The sequence below is a fragment of the Apostichopus japonicus genome, chromosome 11 (genome assembly GCF_037975245.1).
Source record: "Apostichopus japonicus isolate 1M-3 chromosome 11, ASM3797524v1, whole genome shotgun sequence".
Classification (NCBI taxonomy): Eukaryota; Metazoa; Echinodermata; class Holothuroidea; order Aspidochirotida; family Stichopodidae; genus Apostichopus; species Apostichopus japonicus.
This window is the reverse complement of record NC_092571.1, coordinates 23,947,190-23,967,763: the sequence shown is the minus strand read 5'-3', so window position 1 is coordinate 23,967,763 and position 20,574 is coordinate 23,947,190. Positions and strand designations below refer to the sequence as shown.

The following is a 20,574-nucleotide window of genomic DNA, read 5'->3' as shown; positions in this document are numbered from 1 at the left end:
ATCATCTTTGGCTCATATGACAGAGATCTTTGTGAGGAACTCCCCCCCCCCCCACAAACCGCGATGTTTAAAAGTGAATGCTCTTAATCTTAATGAAACTTACTTCACATGTTCAAGGCAGAATACTGGCAATGTCACCAATGCCCTTATCACGTCATTTTTAAGAGCTTACATATATTCGGTACCGGTAAACCACAGTGTGTCGGAGAACACAGGGGGCCACCGGTTCGCAGCGTGCCGAGGCACGCCACAGTGTGCCAGGGCACACAGCGGGCCGCCGGTCCGCAGCGTGCCGAGGCACGCCACAATGTGCCTGGGAAAACAGGGGGCCACCGGTCGTGCCGAAGCACGCCACAGCTAGTGTGCCAGAGCACAGCGGGCCACCGGTCTGCAGCGTGCCGAGGCACGCCACAGTGTGCCAGGGAACACAGGGGGCCACCGGTCGTGCCGAGGCGCGCCACAGTGTGCCGGAGCGCACAGGGGCCGGTCAGCAGTCCACGGCCGTGCCGAGGCACGCCGTGGTGTACTGAGGCATACAGGGGGCCAGCGGTCCACGGCCGTGCCGTGGCACGCCACGGTATACTGAAGCATACAGTGGGCCACCAGTCCCACAGCGGGCTGAGGCACGCCACGTTGTACTGAAGCATACAGTGGGCCATTAGTCCAACAGCGTGCTGAGGCACGCCACGTTGTACTGAAGCATACAGGGGGCCATTAGTCCAACAGCGTGCTGAGGCACGCCACGGTGTACTGAAGCATACAGGGGGCCACCAGTCCCACAGCATGCTGAGGCACGCCACGGTTTACTGAAGCATACAGGGGGCCACCAGTCCCACAGCGTGCTGAGGCACGCCACGGTGTACTGAAGCATACAGGGGGTCACCAGTCCAGCAGCGTGCTGAGGCACGCCACGGTGTACTGAGGCATACAGGGGGTCACCAGTCCAAAGCGTGCAGAGGTACACCACAGCTATAGTGTACTGGTCGCATTTTTTGTTCCTTCAAGCCCAAGCAGGCTCGAGTGAGCATTATTACGTGTAGATTTCGTCCATAAGGGATGAATTAGACACTGATTTCGGGGATAATTTGTAAATATGTATAATAATTTGTAAATAAACACACTAGGGAAACCATTTCCACGGTCAATAAATAGCTATTACCGATCTGCTATAGGCAATTGCAGTGATTACGTCATCTATCCCAGGCGCGGATCCAGAGGGGGGGTCCAGGGGGTCCGGACCCCCCTGCTCTTGGCCCAAAAAAAAAAGAGAAAAAAAAAGAGAGAGAGAAAAAAATAATTTAATTAAACGCCAATTTTAAACATGTAGGACGTCAGAAGGGCGGTTTTCCTTACAAGTCAGCCATGCAGGTGTGTCTTTTCCGTCAAATGAACTATAGTGTGCATGCGTGCTACACGTGCCAAAAATGCCTAAAAATCTCAATTTTCAGACCGAAGAGTTTCAAAATTGAGGTGGTGTTCGAGAATTTCACAATGGATAGAGGGAATCCCACTCCCCTTAGACCCTAGGATCACTGGAGGCCAAATCCCTCACCCTTTCAGAATTCTGGATCCGGCCCTGCATCTAACAGTGGTGACGGAACAGGAGGGGGATTGGGGGCTAAAGGCATTATGATTTTTGTATCATCTCAACTCATCTGATATGTATTACCATATTTCATAGATTGTTTTTTTCTTATCAATTGAGAAATTGCAGATATGAGATCCATATTTTCAGGCTAGGTACATGCAGCTTAGAATACTCGGGAAGTGCCGTTTCCGGCCATCTGGGGGGGTTTGTAAAGCCAAAAATTTTCTTGTACGCTCCGCGCCAACCGATGGTGGCGCTCCGCTTAGATAGTCTTAGGTTCAGTCGCGGCTGGACCAGTCAGCCCCCCTTCCCCTGTCACAAATCCTGCATCCGCCCCTGTATCCCTCGTGTCGAAGTTATACAGTCGCCATAAGGGAGTGTTTCACGTGTAGATGATGTCTCAAGGCACGAAAACCAAACTACCGAACGACTGATCCGCTCACAACCCCAGTCCCCTTGCATCGAGACTAAGACTGGGTGATCATCGTCGGGTGTATATCACCATTCCCCTCGAAAGGGAACAGATACTACACATGATCTTAGCCAAGAGGCCGTGTGATCATCGTCGGGTGGTTATGATGGTTTCCCTAGAAGGGGATCATAATGATATGTTGATCCAACCTATAGTGTCACTTAACAACTTACAGTTATTTGTGCCACAAAAATAGCTTACTAAGTAAAACCTTCATCAAGATGGTTATTTCGACTATTTGCGAAGGTTTATTCACGACATTTACGATAAAAGTTAGAATTCTAATCTTAGATACATTCAAAAATAACATATTATCCGGTATAAGATATGCTTAGCACATTAAAAAACGATTGCTGTTTTGTGATTGGTTTATAATAACCGCTTAGAGTACATTTGCTTAAAACAGTGGCTGCTCAAAGAACCCTGTTGACAGGCTCGCATATTCATTATGATTAAATGGGTTGTACATCGACTTCGAGAACGTCCAGTTTGTGCAATATAATTACGACTATACACTCAGAGGAGTAGAAGGTTATTTCCGACTGTGTGCACTGTATAGTATTAGATGCATGGAATTGCGTGAAAGTGGTAGCATTTTCAGACAGTGCTTGTCTTTCAAAGCCGATTTTGAAGCACAAAAATAATTGCAGAAAAGGGGATTACTCTGAAATTGCAAAAATTTTGGGAATGAATTTCCTTCATTCTCTGTTAAGGCTTGTATTTTACCAATTTATTTAGAGGGTATACTTAACCCCATTACTCATACGTCAGTTCCTACTCCTCTCAGCGTGCTGTTCGAATAATATGAACTTGTTACCGTGCATGCAAAAAATTCCAATGAATGTAAAGTGCAATTTCATTTCAGGATGTTTTCGATCCCATATTCCGTGAACACAAACAGATGGCAAAACTAGATGTACTTATGATATCACCCTTACCTGGGAAAGTTAGGCGTAGGGGGGGGGGGGGGACAAAGAGCCAGCTTCACTTTTTTGGATCGACTTCTGGGGTGCGACACCCCGCCGTAAATCATTAATGGCTATAATTTATATCTCGAAATCTTTCTTTTCTAAACTATACACGAAAATAAAGGTATTTAACATCTTACGTCTGTAACTCTTGTAGAGTTACGTATTCTCATGATGAGCGAACAAACAAACCTAATAATAGAAATACCTTACACAATTGCTATACATGTTATTCTCTTAGCCTTTCCCGGAACGGTCGACAACTAGCAACAGCTTCCCAGTCGATATAACTTTAACCATTATGTTTTGAATGCAGCACACAATCAGTAAAAGGATTTTCACATAGCATACAAGTACGCTAATGTTCTCCAACTTGTGCAGGTAAAATTTGGCACGAAGAGTACTGCATCTAGTTTTACCTTACATTGTACTGGCAGACGGGTTGAAAGAGCCTGGTCTTTTGTTTCTCATGATATCATTTTGACTTCCGTCCAGAAAATTGTATTCGTTAAACTTTTTCTCAAATATGTTAAGCGGCTGAAAATTTACCTTTGAATGGTAACATTGGATCTCTTTAATGCGGCCGAATGGCAGGTGTACGTATCCGCAAAAGAATAACCAGCAGATTTGTAATGGCATTTTCCTTCACTGCGGTTTGCTTTGGAAACGGGTCGTAGTTATAGAGAAGATCGACCCCTATTAAGAGAGTAACGCCTCCTGTTAAGGGTAGTATAGCATCTCTTGTTTAGGGTAATAGCACCTTCTGTTTAGGGTAGAAACGCCTCCTGGTTAGGGTAGTAACACCTCCTGTAAAGGATAGCAACGCCACCTCAGGTCCTTTTGGCGTTCCATAAGTTTGTACAGATTTGTGTTCGCTTTCCAAAAATCGACTCCTAGCAAGTCGCATGGGTAAAATGTCTCCTGATTTTCACATATACTGTGAAACTGTACAGTGTGTACTCGGTCAGTAACACGTTATTCAAACGCATATATATCAGTGTTGTAAACAAACTCCTAATATGTTACCGTAGTTACCAGTTCAGAAGACATACGACAAGTGCATTCCTTTTATACATGGCTGTTTTAATAATTGTGTACATACAATTCACTGTTACCGGTATTTTAAATTCGATAACACAATAAATTCGTAATATATTTAGGACGACGTTACCGAATGCATGGTGTTAAAACCTGACGGAGTGAGTATGAAAAACTGGCAATTTAGTGATAATGAGATTGTCCTTACGTTTATCTCCATCCCTCCATCGTGTGTTATCCTATTGAGTATTTAAAACGGAGATAAATGCTAACATTAGGCCTAACGTTTCATTACTATTACTACTACTGTCACTTGTCAGTGGAAGGATTAAAGTTAGTGTAGACTAAGTTAGACTAGGCTAATATGAATTGAAACGAATGTAGATGGGCCTAAATTTGGCTAAGGGTTCTTAGGGTAAGGGTTATGCATTGCCGATACTAGCGTCATTGTGAAGTAATCCCTAAGTAACTAACTAATTAGTAAGATTGGCAATCTGTTTCAAACATTTCAGGCAATTAGTATCAGTAGTTATAATCACAACCATAAATGCTTTGGCATGAAGTTTAATTGAAGTTTCACAAATTTAAAATCAACATTGCAGTTGAATATGACTTGTGAGCAACATTTCTACATAGGCCTAGTCTAGTCCTAAGTCAGTAGGGTAATTGTAGTTAAAGCTTGCAATTTTTCCTGTGACTGTCAATGCAACTTTATAATGCGCATGCATTAAAATTGTATTATCCCAGTAGCCTAGGCCTAAAGTATGGGTAAATATTTCTGAAGGTGCTACCAAATATATAATTTTCAATGAGGTGAGAGTATAATCCAAATGGAGAGATGACCAATGATGTGTTACTGAGCATTCAACATAGTTGTATCTACATTGTTTCCTAAAATCAGATAAGCAAAGGTTGACAATTTCAACAGAGCTGCTTTTCGATGCTAAAAACTCAGAATGGTGAAGGGTTTTCTAAAGGGCACAGATGGTATTTTCCAGCTTTCCCCCAGCATTACTGTGGTCGGCCGAGAAAATTGTGACTTCTTGATACAGGTAAGAACATCAACCTTACTCAAACTAAAATTCAGTGATTGCTAAATTTCTTTCAGAAAAATTTTTAGCTTTGAAGAAACCTGCAAAACTTAAGCATCTAGGCCTAGTGTTGATTTCACTTTATTCTCAATATACAGTATGTGTTTTTGCCTCTTTAATAACATTTGAAAAATTATCATTTTACTTTCTTGAGCTCTATCAGTTGTGAAATGTATAATTTACAATGCCTCTCTTATGAACTTAGTTAATGTTAGAATGCTTGCAGTAAGCCAATGGCAAACAAATTCTCCCAACATGTTAGATGCCTGTTTCAAGTTTAATCTTTGACAGTTGCATGTAAATGGCCATCTTCTTTCATCCCTTTTCAAAGCTATTCCCAGCCTGGCTGTATCATTGGGTTGTCAAAGAACATGACTTTTGATCAAATGTTATTGTTATATGAAACTTTTGTCCACGTTAGTTTTCGATGTTGTTACAGTCACAAGCGGTGGAACCTCAACATGCAATTATTGAGTACAGCGAGCATGAGATATGCTTTGTTCTGCAAGACTTGAATACAGCCCACGGCACATACGTCAACGATTGTAGAGTACAGAATGCAGCTGTTCGTCTAGCACCAGGTGATGTCATCAGATTTGGCTACGCTGGAGTACCGCATGAACTAGTCATGGATGATACAATGCAGGTAACATCAATTTTTGGGTGAACTCCAAAGTTAAAGTCTCAATGTGTGTGTTTGCCAAATTTACACTTTGACCTTTCCAGCTAACTGCCTCTAGAAGCTCAGTAAATATAACACCTTTCTATGCAATTTTTATATTGATATTCATTATTTCTATCGATCTATCTGTCGTTAAACATTTTGAGGAGAATAAAATTTGCCAGATTTTTTTATAAGTCCGTAGATTCTACAAACTTCAATGAAACTTTGCAAGCCCCGCCCAACAGATGGTGCACCAATCAAATCTCTCTTTTTTGTTTAGGACCATTAGGCCTATTGTATTTTCACTTTCATGGCTATCCTGTGTTAGATCTCTTGAATAGTATCTTTCTTTCGGTCTTAGTGATGTAGCTTGCAAAATTGTGCCATTTCCTTTGATTGCAATGAAGAAACAGGTATTTTCAGAAGTTTCCTCCGTGGAATTGGGTAAAAAAAGTGGACAATACGAGTACATATATTGGTTACATTTGTGTAATGACCATGCTGATATGTGTGGTCACAGTGATTTTACAGTAAATCGTTCGCGCCATAAGGGCAACAGAAAATCAGTTTCTTTCTTTCAAATTGCGACAGCTTTTCTCCATTAAACCCACCTGGTCAGAGTGCTTTTAGATTTAGAAACATTGAATCTGCTTCGGAACTTTGTTTTCCGAAATTCATCAGCAAACACGTATTGAGACTTTAAAACAAATAAATGCATTTAATCTAAGCCAAAGCATGTAATGCATGCAGAAATTTGCTTTCAAACCTGAATATTCTGATCTTTTTTAGCCCTTCTTTTACCTTCTTCTTCTGATATTATTTGAAACACAGTTAAGGCTTTTTTCAAGATTCGAGAAAATATTTTTGATGCCTTATGTATTTAAGGTAGCGTAAATGGCCTTGGTACTTGTGGCATGAAAGGTATCCAGCCTGCTACCCTAATGTTATATGTATGTATGTATTTTAGATCCTCCTGCAAGCAGGAACTCGCAAAGAAGCTTATCAAAGCCGCAAGCTGACCGAAGTCAGTCTCTTACATTCATATTTAACGTCCATGATTATGAATTGCCAATTGTCAACAACTCTGTAACTGGAGGACATACATTAATCTTGGAGTGACTCAAACTTGGGACCTTATGATTGAGAGGCACCGGTGTTAATCACTGAGCTAACACTCCACAGTTATGGAGCTAACACTCCATATAGTTTGAATTAATTCATTTCTCTTTCTTCCCAGGTATCCTATCCTCCTGTGCAGCAGAGGCTTCCAGGACACACCTCCCTCACTCTTTTAAATAGTCATATTCCAGTTTCAGCAGCATCTACTCAATCTGAGTTCCCTTATCTCGGCAACCAGACAGATTTCATAACTTCGGCGCCACTATCACAATCTCAGTTGCCCCAGATCTCCTCTCTAAGCCAGCAGCAGCATCCACCAGTTCCATCGCATGCATGGGTCCAACATAGCACAGGGTCCAATGTTAAGCCACATCCGCCAAGACCTAGGCCTTCAAGTGCGGGAACCAGACGAGGTAGTGGGGACAGAGTTGGGGTGGCAGCTAACAGTCCATCTAACAGCCCCCTTCCTACAAGAAGAGGTACTTGAAATATTAATGGGTTTTGCTTATAATGTAATTAGGACAAGTACAAAATAATTTTGATATATATGCAGTGTATATATATATATTCTTCTCATTACGTTTTCATTTATATATATATATATATATATATATATATATATATATATATATATATATATATATATATATATATATATATATATATATATATAAATATATATATATTTAAAGAAGAATATTTCAAATGGACGAATAATTTCTGTCAACAAAATGTAACGTAACATCCAAGTTATTATGTTGTAATTCACTTAAACAAAATAACTGGTTTTGAATTTAAATTTCATTCAGCCAAGCAACATAAAATCAACTTTTATGCTCATGATTTAATCGAATCAGTGTTCATTTAGGTTTGGATGTTAGTAGATACATGTAATACAATGTCAGTTTCGACTGTTTAAGAAGAAGATACGTTACTTGAACTCTTCTTCATTATGGAAACCTTATTTTTCTCAAAATAGTCCATGCAAATATTTCAAAGGGACGAATAATTTCTGTCCACAAAATGTAACATCTTTAGTTATTATGTTGTAGTTCACTTAAACAAAATAACTGGTTTTGAATTTAAATTTCATTCAACCAAGCAACATAAAATCAACTTTTATAGTGCATAATTTTTATGAAATGACTTAATTTTCTTTTTTTGTTAAAATGATTGGAATTCAGTTACTGGTGGATGGGTGAGCTCAGTGGGTGCACGATCAGCGGTTACCAGTCATTATCAGTCAGATAGCCCTACTGGTCACGGATCTCCTGTGGCTGAGCTGAACATGATTCATGAAAAGGTGATATTTACTTTCACATCTTATGCCTGCTCTGTGTTAAAATATTTCACCCTATGTGTAGCCTTTTGCGACTGTGCTTCTAAGACTGGCGATGTACTTCAGGGTTTGAGGTATAGATTGGAAAATGACATAGGAGAGAAAAATGTCGGCAGGACACAACCGGCTCAGTGGAAATAATAATAATAATAATAATAATATTTGCTTTTTATATTCACCTGTATTCACCTGTATCCCACACCTCATCACTAAACAGATGTAGTGTGGGATGAAGAAGGGAGAGAGAGCACAGCTCTTGTAACTCCCCTACAATGCAGATGTCTGTCCAAAAGTCACTTGAACTGATTAATACTGGTAGCATCAATGGCAGACTGTGGAAGGGCATTCCATTCGGATACAACCCTGACCGAAAAAAATGTCTGCGTACATTCAATTTTGAATATTTTGCGCACAGTTTCATTGAATGGCCTCTAGTAAAAGAGATGGCGCTAAATTCAAACCATAATTGAGGGCTAGCTTTTACAAAACCTTTCATAATTTTAAAAGCTTCAATTAAATCTCCTCTTAGTCTTCTGGTGGATAATGTTGTGAGATTTAGAGCAGAAAGTCTTTCATTGTATGGCAAATGCTGCAAAACAGGTATCATCCTTGTAAATCTTCTCTGTACTTTTTCCAGATTTCATTTCATTTCATTTATTTTATTTGTTTTTCACAACATGCATTTAAACGTTTACAAATAACAAATAACAATAAGTAGTAGTGGATAATACATGAAGTGAAGGAAGCGGAACAAAAAACCCTTGCGGGCTTGACGGGGTGCTTCGCTCCCTAAAATACAGAGAAAGAGACCAATCAAAGTACAACAAAGCAAAATACACAATTTCAAACAATAGGACAAAAAGACCATAACAAAACAATAACAATAACACCCCCCCCCCCCGCAAAAAAAAACAATCCAGTGCATCTGAACACCTGAGTTTGTCCATACAACAAGTTGGAGTCTTTCAGTTACTTGTCAAGAGTTAGTGTTTGTTTAAATAATAATTACTTAAGTTATACCTAAAAGATTTTAAGCTAGGCTTGTCACTTATTGCCTTGGGTAATGAGTTCCAAAGATTAGTGGCACGATAACGAAGGCTTGAGTGGGAAGAAGTGCGATTTACAGTATGCAAAAGAAGCTGAGGATTCCGTGTATTGTAGTTATGAATGAGGGAATTGATTGTGAAAAAGTTAGAGAGAGCGTCTGGTAGCAGATTGTGTATGAAACGATACGTGATTGAAGCAGTTCCTAGATTGATTATGTCCTGAAGTTTCAATAAATTTAATGTTTTAAATAGAATATCAGTGTGATCACGGGGGCCACAATGACAAATATGTCGAACAGCTCGTTTCTGCAGAAGAAACAGACGATTCAAGTAAGACTGCCTGGTACACGACCATACAGTACTGCAATAAGTAAAGTGCGGATATATCAAAGTGAAGTACAAAGTGCGAAGAACGCTCTTTGGTAGTACATATTTAAGTCTACCAATAATACCGACTCCACTTGCAATTTGTGAGGATAAACTATGGATATGCTCTTGCCAATTGAGATTACAATCAATAATTACCCAGAGAAATTTAATCTTACTAATAGAATTCAGAGTGTGACCATTCATGTTAATGTTGAAACTATAATCGTTGTAATGCTTAAGTTTGTTAAATACCATGAAGTTTGTTTTGCTGATATTTAAGGATAGCTTATTAGCTGCAAACCAATCACAATAAGCTTTTAGTTCAGAACAAACAGTCCTCTCTAACCGTTTAGGGTTATCGTCTGAAAAGAAAATGTTCGTGTCGTCAGCAAAAAGAACTAATGAAGAATTTCGTGAGACAGACGATATGTCGTTTACATAAATAATAAATAGAAGTGGGCCAAGGATTGAACCTTGGGGAACCCCGCAACGGACAGTAGCCAGGTCAGAGTCTGTATTATTATAGTGAGTGTATTGTTGCCTGAGATTCAAGTAACTATCGAACCATTTGAGCGGAAGTCCCCTTATTCCATAGTGTGACAGTTTGCGTAGTAAAATGGTGTGGTCGACTGTGTCAAAAGCTTTGGATAAGTCTAAGAAGATTCCAATCGAAGTCTCTTTCTTCTCGGCAGCTTTGTTTAATTTGTCAATAGCATCTACAAGAGCAGTTTCGGTAGAATGACCTGGGCGGAATCCGTACTGACTGTTTGAAAGAACTTTGTGCTTGTCTAAAAAGTTTTGTACTCTGTTAAATGCTAGTCTTTCTATAATTTTTGAAAGGCAGGGCAATACAGAAATTGGACGATAGTTTATAAACTGAGTTTGGTCACCTTTCTTGAAAAGCGGAATAACTTTGGCGATCTATATCACCTTTTAAATATGGGTTCCAAGCTTGAATGGCAAATTCCAAGTGTTTATTTGAGGTTTTTATTATTTTTATTTATTTTCTTATGCGGTGAAATGTCATAAGATACTTTGCATTCCCTCTCCGAACGAATCGTAAGAGACACGATCTAACTCCACATTAGCAGTTAGATGTGAAATGTTGATCTCTCATTTCCCCCAAACTAGGACCAGAAGATTTTACGGATGGGAGATGAGATCAAACGTCTGGCTGCGTTTGAATCAGAGTCGACCCGTAAAGATGGTCTGATCAGCCAGTTGCGATACGACCTGGAGCAGTCGAGCACCGACATGCAGCAGGCTAACTACACGGGAGTCGGAGATAGCAAAGTGCAACTGAGGGTGATGGAACTGGAGAAGAATGCACAACTGAAACAGTTGGAGATAAATGCCCTGAAAGAGCAGGTAAGCTAGTGTTGCTAGAGAATACTACACACAGTGAAGTTATTATCAAATTTCAGTTTGATCGCTAAGAAATTTTTCAAAAATACAAAGAAACAGTTCTACAGTAGAAGATGCAAAAAATTTTTAAAACAGCAGCGAACAGAAAATTAGAACTTTTAAAATCTAGAACCAGAAAGATAATCACTAAAATAACAAAAGCAGAAAACAAACAAAACCAAATTTAAATACAATAGGCACTCTCGATGATCAAAGTGCATATCACATTACACATCATAACATAATTATCAATTCATATCAAAATCATAATAATATTGAGGATTTATAAATGCAGACATATCTACCAATAATAGTTCTCAAGGTGCATAACAATATTACCCTGGTCAATGATAACCTGTCAAACATAGAGGCAATCCCTCCACATGGTAGCAGTTAAACAGCGACCAACTGACAGATTATGTCACAGGTCCTTATTTATACAACTTCAGGGTGAAGAGAGGCAATGGACATAAAGTGCTTCGCCCAAGGACACAACGTAATGATCTGGCCAGGACTCAAACCTGCAAGCCTTATAACACAAGTCCACTGCCTTAACCTCCTGACCGCACCTGACTCAGCATATGAAGGTGTTATCCTTCGGTTTTTGAAAACTTAATGTTTTCCATTTTATACTACAGATGACTAAGATGAGACCGGAGAGCTCCGATCCTCTGGAAAATGTCGGCAATCTACGCAATCTTCTAAACCAGAAGGACCGTGAGCTGTTTGCCCTGAAACAGGATCTGGAGAAGGTTAAGAAAGAGAGAACAACCAGTCATGCTCTAGTCTCGACCCTGCAGAGAGATCTGTCCAATAAAGAAGCTCTTAACAAACGGATGAAGGGCGAAACAACCCTCTTAAGGAATCAATTAAGGGACAGAGAAGTCTCCTTGTCAGCAATGACAGCCAAGGTAAGTTTTTATTTTTCTTATCCTTGTTTCACATTTCTTTAATGAATTTGAACTTTGATAAGCTCACTTTTGAAGAAATGTCCTATAAGGATCAAAATGTTGCGCCATACTAGTTCCTTTACAATTTCTTTATCCTCTTCTTTTCCTAAAGTTGGCGCTTGTTGATAACATTTTTCTCTCTTTAAACTTTAACAGGTCATCAATATTGTATCTGCTAAGATAATTTCACCCATATTTAATTTCCAACAAGCATTTGCATGTTCTGTCATATGACATTGTACAGAAATTAAATTACATGGGTCAGAATGTCCAATAAGGTGTTATTCACCACTTGCAGTAATTTTAAAAACCTGCTAAACTATGAATCCAATATGGATGACCTTTGGTTAATCTTGTTTTTGTCTGTTCAGTAAAACTGGAAAAATGATCAGTAGAAAGCAAAATAGCGCTTTTTGCAATTTGCTTAAATTTTTTCAACGTAGTGGATTACTTAAAAAAACAAAATCCAGCGCAATTTCCTTCTTCTTTTGAATATGACTGTAAATGGAGAAATCTCTTATTAAATTAGGAATGATGTTATAGCTATTTATTGGAATGTTCCATCAGATAGAGGAGACTCTATGGGTGGTGAAGGGGGGGGGGAAGGTAGAGAGTGGTGGAAGCTGGCCTTTAAGAACCATTTTATTGTTCGATTACTTATTAAAAAATTAGCTATAATTGTTCAGTTGTCATATTTAAATACAATTTGCCTCTACCAATTCTTTCATTATAAATAGTTTGGTAGAGTAAAAGAATCTAAGAAACAGGAGGAGGAGCTGGCTTCAAAATCCAAAGAAGTAGTGTCACTAAAGAGTGTAAGTCCTCTGTGAAATAACAGACGTGGAAAATAATATGTGCTGCATTTGTTGTGATCACTAATATTCTATAAAGCAGGGTCAGAAATAACCTCTAGTTTCCACGGTAAACTTTTGTAGTTTTCGTCAAGCTCCCATTACCCCATCTGAACCCAGTTCCATATTTCTCACCCAGCAAAATTAATGAGTAATGTGGCTCCAACCTGCTGTAGAGGTTAATCAAACTCATAATGTTTCAAGCTCCCTTGGTGGTCCATTTTCATTCTGGCAATTCCAACAAGTTATTTCAAACCCTGCTACTGTGTGTGATAAAGTTGCTGTGTTGCTTCTGCTATTACTTTTCTCGTGAAATTTTTCATCTCACTCACTCTATTATGTGTTAATAAATGTCATTCTAAATGTCATTCTCGTCTCTAACGATGTTAGCGGGGTAGTATGCTGGCTGCTTATTGCTTAGCAACAATGATATTGTCTCGTCGGTTATGATCGGTGAAAGTCATGAAGAAAACAATAAAATCCAGAAAGACATATAGAGCAGAACAAAGTTGAAAGCACTGTTGTTGTCACAAATTATGTGAGTCAGCAATGGAAAAATCAAATATCTTTAAATGCATAAGAAAAAACCAAATATATTCATTTATTACAAACTTATTTACAAGAAAACTTGACATGTTGCAACAGAATTTGTTGAATATGCATTGGTTAGGTGCTTAAAACTTTTAAAGCCTAACTTGAAAAGATCTGGAGCAACTGCAGTTCCTTGATGCAGCATCTTGTTTTGCAATGTCTCACAATATGATACAACATCATATCTTCAAGAAATGAAACAATTTCAGACTCTTGAAATCTTGTAGAAGAAAAATGTGGCATCGTGCGGTGCTGCAACAGACTATATAACATAGTTCCGTTCTTGTGGCTCAATCTCTGTCACCACGACATGAGCAAATGTTATCATCAGCAGCCAGTATACTGCCCCCTTTCTCTTCCCAGTTTCTTTTAGTATTATTTCTTGCTTGTTCTTTCTGTGATTGTTTCTTCTTATTCTTTGCTTCTTTTCTATAATTAATTTTCTTCAGTCGGAAGAAATTAAGAAAGAAATAAAGGAACTCAAAGATCATTTCAACAAACGTGAACGAGACATCGTATCTCTTCAAAGAGTAAGTTTGCCGACGACGAGGGCAAGAGTTAATATTTCATAAATTTTCATGAATTATGTCGCTGTTCTGTTATCATCTCGGTCAGGTTAGCTAGAAATAGAACCACTAAGTTACTGCGGTTTCTGGTCAGCTTGGTCATTAAATCATTAAATGTAAAATTAATGTAAAATTTAATGTAAACTTAAATTTAAAATTAAATTTAAACTAAATGTAAAATTAAAATCATTAAATGTAAAATAAACTGCAGGACCGGTCAGTAATTATGGCCTAAGTAGATTCTTTCATGAGTCAGCAAGCTTTCTCCCATTTTCTTATCGCCCAAAACCATTTGCTGCCCAACAACTATTCTGTATAAACTGGTGATTATGTCCAAATTGAAAATGTTCTTTAAACCAAAAGCTTTAATATTTATAGCAAATGAACCACAGATTGAAATAATTTTGACCAAACTTATTCCTTAATATTAAAGAAAATATGAAAAATTGATCAAATACTGGCCAATAATAATGACATGATAAGCTACATGGGTTCTTGTATGAGTATGAGAGCTCCGATCCATCCCCTCCACTTTTGGGAACAACAACGGTGTTTTTTAAATTTATATTGTCTGATGAAAAATGAATATCAAAGTGCCTGTAAAGGCAAAGACTTCCAAATAAACCTCAGATTTAAAGATATTTAACCACAGTCACAAGTTTTATTGCACCAAGTTTGCTTTTCAATTGCACTATGAAACAGCTTCACATTGTAATTATGTAACTCTTTACCCTCTGCACAAAAGAAGCTGACCCTAACCCCTACCCACCTCTACACCCAACCACTAACAATAGCATGTTTAGGTTTCGACCTGGCTATGTCTCAGTTACCGAATCGTGGCAAGATTTTTTTTTCCATTTTATGTCATCTTATGTCAGTTTGGTCAAGTTCATGAAGTAATAAATTGGTCTTCTGGGCAATATTTTGATGTCATTTTACCGTAAAATCATATTTAGTTGATACTCTCCAGCCTTTATTTTTGTCACTTAATGCTTTTCGTCACTATCTTTGCTTCAAACTAAACATTGCTAAATGTTACTAACATTGATTACATATATATCATATTTGTAAACTTAATATTGAAGTTCCTCCATTTACTATTAATATTGTCCCCCTGTAAATGATATCATAAACCTTTTGTAAATTATGTCAACCATGACCTGCTGCTAACTGGTGGAGTGGTTTTGGTCAATCTATCTTCTATTTGAAATGTCAAACTAAATTTCAAGTGTGCTTATTGATCCTGTCACATATTGCAAGTTGGAACTTGGAAAAAACAAGTGGAAAAAAAAAGAAAAAAAAGGCAGTGGCAATTAATTCTGTAGAATGTGGAATCAATTGTAAGTAGGATATACATATATATATATCTTTCGATTTTCCATGCTTTTGCTATTTTTCTTGCATATATATTTGTGAATGACTCATTTTCTTTTCTGGTTACCATGGTTATAGAGGCTGAAGGGAATGGAGGCCAAAATATCTGACCAGACTGTAGAGTTGGCTAACAAGGCCGAAGAGATTGAGACACTAAATAAACAAGTGGAAGAGGACAGGAAGGTATGTACATCTAGCCCATGTCTCATGATGTGAGCCCGGTGCAAAAAGGGCTCGGGAAGTGGGTGGGGGAAGAGGGGAGTGGGAGAGGGGAAAGGGGGTGGGAGAGGGGAAACTAAATAAACAAGTGGAAGAAAACAGGAAGGTAGGTACATCTAGCCCGCGTCTTGATGTGAGCTCGTGCAAGGGGCTCGAGAAGTGTTAGGGGGGGTTGAAGAGGGGAAAGGGGGTGGGAGAGGGGGACACTAAATAAACAAGTTGAAGAAGACAGGAAGGTACGTACATCTAGCCCTCGTCTTGATGTGAGCCTGGTGCAAAAGGGGCTCGGGAAGTGGGTGGGGGGTGGGGGGAGGGGAAAGGGAGTAGGGGAGGGATAGACAGGGATGTATCAACTGAAAACAGCACATGTATGGAATCAATGCAGGGAAGGATGAGGGGAAGAAGGGATAATTTGACATTGTTTGTTTGTCTTTGTTGAAGGTAGATGTAGAAATCATGGTGCATATATTTTCATTTACTCTGAGTAGTCTTGTACACTTACGGAAACAAGATGGAGGTTTGAGATGCAATCAAACATCATTTAGAGCTGTGGTTCTCAAAGTGGTCCCTGCCACCCCCTGGGGGCATTGGGAAGTCTCAGGGGGGCACTACGGGGAGTAGGGGGGTGTTGGCACTGATTTTGGGGTCCCTTTCGATTACGACACAACACTGCAGCGATTTAGGGCACAGTAAGGCATCTAGTGGTTCTGGGAACCCAAAAAATAGCTATTGTTGAGAGAAAATTCATCATCTTGTAGGGAGTGTAGGCTATTTTTTAATTCCTATATGTATATCTTCGGACAGTCTGATTGCTCGCTTGAGCGGCCGACTATGAATGGTAGGTCGAGGGGAGGGGGTAGTGGGAGGGGGCATTGGGACAGTTCAAGGTGGTCGAAGGGGTCGCCTAAAAAAGTTTGAGAACCACTGATTTAGAGGCTTATGGCAAGCTTAGTGTTCAGTAATCAGATAAACTGGGTTTATCGGCTGATTAAAGTGGTTTATCCGTACTGGCCCCCAGATTCAGAAATGAGGCCTACAGAGTGGACTTTAGTCCATAGATTTCAGTCTGTGTAAAGTTTATTCTCACGTCACTACATGATACAGCAGCTTTGCTGCCGGTGTCCCAAGAACATCAGAGAAAATCATGAAATCGTAGGAAAAGTTTTGAAATTTGTAAGAAGTAAAGATAACGTGACTGCGGTATATTTTAATGACACGGGCCAACTGCTCGTAATTTTTGACATAATAATTGTAATTGTAATTGATGTTTTTTCATTTTTCAGCTTCAAGCAAAATATTTAACAGACAGAGACCAGTCAAAGAATAAATTTTTAGAATCTCAGAGGTCAGAAAAGGCAGCCAAAGTGGACATGGACCAAGCCTTAAAGAGGGTATGTATTGTTTTGTGAATAGCTTTGTTAGATTGTTATCTTTAATAGCTGCCATTCCATTATGTTACTGGTCTTTTAAATATTTATTCATATATCATTATTGTAATGGGTCTATCATTTTGGAAGACAATGTGAATTGTTTGGTCACTTCAGTAGAAATTTAAACCTATATAAATTTATATCTATATATATATATATATATAGATATATATCTATATATATATCTATATATATCTATATATATATATATATAGATATATATATATATATATATACATATATATATATTGTAATGTCTAGCATACAGTAGCAGTGTTAAGAACACATTAATTTATTTCCTCAAGAAAAAGAGGTATTTGGAATATTTCATTGTTTGTTTCTAGTTTACCTTCTATACATCTGTGACTGCCCATCTTGCTTTTGAGATGAAGTCTTATTCTTTGATCCCCTATGCCCCCCCCCCCCCCACTTCCCTGCCTTAGATTTCCCTTGCATTGCTCAGGATTAGCCATTGAATGATAAGCATTTTATTTTCTGGTCTTTATTGATGCACACAAGGCTAAAGTTTTATTGTTCATGGGGTAGGATGTTGATGTTAAGTGAGGGTAACCCCAGGACATTGTACTTTGATAGAACTTGTTCCATCCATACTGTCATTCTCATTGATGCCTGTCTATCACTGAATATCCCCTACAAGTTTAAGCTTATAGGACACCTGTCACCCTGTAATGTTCCTCTTAGTTTACCATGTGCTAATGATTCTACTGACAAGCGAACATAAAAACTGGATCCCTTGTTCTCCTTTAGCTGGAAAGGTTCCGGTCAAGGGTCATGCAGATTGCTTTCTCTGCTCCTGGCTTCAAAGTGCCCGAGGAGGATGGGGAGGATGTCAGTGACGATACCGTGGCGGAGTGTCTCAAGCACCTCATTGAGGAGAGGACTGAGGCCAAGAACAGACTACGAGATCTGAAAGAGTCAAACAAAAGTCTGGAGGCAAACATGAAGGAAACTAAGAGTAGTTCAAAAACCTTGAAAGGTAGTTTGGTGGCATTAGAGGTGAGGATTTGGGGGATGGTGTAAAATATCGTTCCAACTTATTATAATTGTAAAGATGTGCTAAGGATCTGTGTTTATCCTGTCTTCCCTTTATATTTAGACAGGCGCGTAGCCAAGGGGGAGCATTTTTGTTGTTGAATGTTTGTATGATATCGCTAGTAATTCCAAAGAGAAAATGCTAAGATGCAACTTACAAGGCCTGGGAAGTACCATTTCCAGTGATCTGGGAAGCATTTTCAGCCAAAATTTTTCTTGTGGGCTTCGCGCCAACTCATGGTGGCGCTACGCTTAGGTAGTTTGCAATGGCGTATTTATGGCTCTGAAAGTTTGCCTACATTTTGGCCCCTCCCTTGGCAAATTCCTTGCTACGCGCCTGTATTTAGACCTTTAGATGTAGAATTTGAGTAATAAAAAAAAAGAAAAGATGAATGGATGGAGGAGGGGTAAATAAGTAGGGGTGCACGGAAGTGTTTATCACTTGATGCTCTGGGCTGTGAAGAGGGTTTTCAAGGTTAACGTGACATAGCGCAATGGAGGTGGAGTTTTGTGTGCAATTTCCTCCAAGGTTATCTTCAGTCCCGAATATTGGTGTTTTATTAATTGTCCGTCTCTCTCGGTTTTATTTGTGCAGCAACGACTTGGACAGAGTGGCAGAACTTGCTCTCACCTCCGGGAGGAAATTCGTCTCCTGCAGTCGGTCACAGTCGATGAATCATTCCAAGGTGTAAAGGATACCGTTGCCATGATACTTCAAAATGAGTTGGCATGGCAACAAGAGTACGAGAAAGCCCTGGAGAAATGTGGCTTTGAAATCAAAGGAGCTGAGCAAGGTAGGAGATATTTCTTTCTTTTTTTCAAACAGTGGCTCGTTGACATCGGTTGTTATGTAGTAGTATCTGAATCGTCTGTACTTAGTGTTTCTCTTTTGCATCAATGCAATGAAAAATTTAATTCCTAATTTATCTATAAAATCATCTTTACTAAGTAAGTTATACCAAGCATATTTAGTTTATGCATTCACTGGTTTTCAACATATTTTGGTGGCATTAATTAAGCACATTCAAGCCCAATTGAAAACTCACACACTGAGGTCCAACATTTCAAAAAAAATTATAAGAATTTTCCATTTTTGTTGTGGAGATTTATTCAAGTGAGTTATGGAAAAGAGTATCATAACAGTATTCTTCATTGTAGAAGAAAAAAACAAGGAATATCATTTTTAAATGAAATTATAAAATGTTGGCAAAACAAAAACTGATAACATAACCTGTTTCCTCTGTCATTTACTTACTTTTCAGGCTTATCGAAATACATTGATGAAATACACTCGAGAGCTACGAAGGAAACGCAAGAGAAGGATGTCCTGAGTAAGAAATTGAGCCAGATAGAGGGCGACCTCAAACAGGAGATGGAGAAGGAATTAACCAGAGTGAAAACAGATCATGAAAATAAATTAAAAGACCATCTGGAGAAACTATCACTTGAAGGTAAACCATGTTTGAGATTGTTTAAGTACAGTGGACATTCATGTAATTAATGCATATATTTAATATCTTAATTAATTTGGTATGGTATGATGAAATGGCATGCACATGATTTCAAAGGTATTGACCAAATTATAAAATGAGGATACTTCACCCCACGCCCCCTGTATCACCTCCCGACAGAGTTCTGAGGTGGTCTAAATCCCCAACTGACTATAAACCCCCCTTTCCTGATGAGGTGAGGGCCATGTTCATAACTCCCCACCCCCTCACCCACTACCCTTGGGCACATCACTGGTATTATGAGATGTGAGATACATGTGATATGTGCTTTTGATATAATATGACATGAGATAAGATGAGATAAAGCAAATTGCATGCAAGAAAATGAGGTGAAATGGATTTGCTGCTGTTCTTATTGTGATATGTTATGAGAAGAGATACAGTGTTGATGTAAGGGGTATGATTTTTTGATGCAAATAGTTACATGTATCATGAAGGTCTGGTTCTGATGAACCAATCATGGCTGTCATTTAAGAGGTATAAAATGGTTTAAAATGTAAGCGATATGATTTTGATGTAAAAGATATGGTTTTCATGTAAGAAGGCTGATGTTGATGTACTAAACATAATTTTGATGTAAGAGATAAGAAAACGATGAGAGAAATTAATGTTAGAGATATTTTTTTTGAAGAGATTGATGAGTAAGTTACCTTCTTCAAATTAGGTGAGCAAAAACTACAGTCATCACTGGAAGAAGCTATAAAATCAGAGAGGGAATCACTGGGAACGATGCTAGAGGCTGAACGACAGAAAGTACAACAACAAGAGAACAGCCTAGAGGAACTAAGAAAGGTATTGGATATTATTTAAACGAAAACAAAACAAAAAGAAGATATGTAAAAGATATTAAGCAATAATAACCTACCCATGCCTACTTTTTTTTCCATTTCTGTTTAAATCATCTTTCTTTTTGGCAATTATGATTATTGTG

The 20,574-nt window shown here is 38.7% G+C and overlaps 1 protein-coding gene across 4 annotated transcripts in view; it reads left to right on the top strand.

The window, feature by feature from the left end:
* The first annotated feature begins 4,046 nt into the window (after positions 1-4,046).
* Positions 4,047-20,574, top strand: part of LOC139975946 (forkhead-associated domain-containing protein 1-like) — a 29,019-nt gene continuing 12,491 nt past the window's right edge. Inside the window, exons 1-15 of one of the 4 annotated variants that reach the window (XM_071984247.1) lie at positions 4,047-4,227; positions 4,968-5,118; positions 5,597-5,803; positions 7,059-7,419; positions 8,125-8,243; positions 10,826-11,062; positions 11,737-12,009; positions 12,786-12,863; positions 13,940-14,020; positions 15,509-15,613; positions 16,933-17,040; positions 17,848-18,096; positions 18,728-18,926; positions 19,395-19,583; positions 20,308-20,435. In XM_071984247.1, the coding sequence (XP_071840348.1) occupies positions 5,023-5,118; positions 5,597-5,803; positions 7,059-7,419; positions 8,125-8,243; positions 10,826-11,062; positions 11,737-12,009; positions 12,786-12,863; positions 13,940-14,020; positions 15,509-15,613; positions 16,933-17,040; positions 17,848-18,096; positions 18,728-18,926; positions 19,395-19,583; positions 20,308-20,435 (2,430 nt within the window). In that variant the 5' untranslated portion in view covers positions 4,047-4,227; positions 4,968-5,022. The remainder of the gene's footprint in view (positions 4,228-4,967; positions 5,119-5,596; positions 5,804-7,058; positions 7,420-8,124; positions 8,244-10,825; positions 11,063-11,736; positions 12,010-12,785; positions 12,864-13,939; positions 14,021-15,508; positions 15,614-16,932; positions 17,041-17,847; positions 18,097-18,727; positions 18,927-19,394; positions 19,584-20,307; positions 20,436-20,574) is intronic. The other 3 variants (XM_071984248.1, XM_071984249.1, XM_071984250.1) reach the window with 3 other exon arrangements.